This window comes from Manacus vitellinus, unplaced genomic scaffold (genome assembly GCF_001715985.3).
Source record: "Manacus vitellinus isolate BGI_N305 unplaced genomic scaffold, ASM171598v3 scaffold_47_pilon, whole genome shotgun sequence".
Taxonomy (NCBI): domain Eukaryota; kingdom Metazoa; phylum Chordata; class Aves; order Passeriformes; family Pipridae; genus Manacus; species Manacus vitellinus.
In genome coordinates, this window is record NW_021940585.1 from 1874455 (window position 1) to 1875528 (window position 1074).

General features: G+C 50.2%; 1 protein-coding gene across 1 annotated transcript in view; it reads left to right on the plus strand.

The window, feature by feature from the left end:
• Positions 1-1064, plus strand: part of AMPD1 (adenosine monophosphate deaminase 1) — an 11811-nt gene extending 10747 nt beyond the window's left edge. The window contains exons 14-15 of the mRNA XM_029962480.1: positions 4-78; positions 863-1064. Coding sequence (XP_029818340.1) covers positions 4-78; positions 863-1018 — 231 coding nt within the window. The 3' untranslated portion in view covers positions 1019-1064. The remainder of the gene's footprint in view (positions 1-3; positions 79-862) is intronic.
• Positions 1065-1074: the final 10 nt, after the last annotated feature.

The following is a 1074-nucleotide window of genomic DNA, read 5'->3' on the forward strand; positions in this document are numbered from 1 at the left end:
CAGGTCTTCAAGCTCAGCACCTGTGACATGTGTGAGATCGCCAGGAACAGCGTCCTGCAGTGTGGCCTGTCCCACGAGGTGGGTGCTGTCCACAAAAACTGGGATTCGTTACTAATTATTATTTATTTCAGAGCTGCACAACCCTGGGTGCTCGGTGGGATTCCACAAATCCAGCACACCAGATATCAAAACCTTTTATACATTTTAGCAAACAAAGGAATTAGCGTTCATTGGTTACAAGTTACGTAGTTACCTTATTAATTAGCTTCTATAGGCTAATGATTCTCTCACTTCTCATGCTAATTAGTCCCATGCTCAGTCTTCCTCTTCTTTAGGGTTGATGGTCTGTGAGTCACTGGTTGTGATCTGCCCCTGCCAGAATTATCTTTTACCCAGCTGGAGCTGATTTCAGCACAATTGCTGAGTTGGCTTTGTTAGTTTCTTCCTTACCTTGGAGTTTTTCCCGAATGTCCTCGTAGCCCACGAATTCTGCATTCCCCATGTCCACTATCACTGGTACATCCTTCTCTCCAGTCTTTAACCTCCCCCGTAGGTCTGGGATGCTCAAAGCACGTCCAGCCCTAAACCTTAACAAGGCAATTCTACCCACACGTAATTTTTCTAACACCTGGACATCACTTCAGAGCTTGTTGGCTGCTGTTTCACAGGATTAAATCTCCCTTCTTGCTGATTAGGCGTGAACGTACATAAAGATCAAACATCAATGAACATAACTGCTTAGGAAAATGTCCCTGCCCACGGTGATCCCTGGGACCAGCGCCGTCCGTGGGCTCAGGGCTTCTCCCCAGCCTTTCCGAACAAGGAATTCTGAGCTTGGCACCCCTGTCTATTCCCCTGGCAGGAGAAAGTCAAATTCCTGGGCGAAAACTACCGGGAAGAGGGGCCCGAAGGCAACGACATCCGGAAGACGAACGTGGCCCAGATCCGCGTGGCCTATCGCTACGAGACCTGGTGCTACGAGCTCAACCTCATCGCCGAGGGGATGAAGAACGAATAGGCAGAGGGTGGGAGAGCGGGGTCGGGGCTGTGCCGGACTCTGAGGGCACCGGGGCG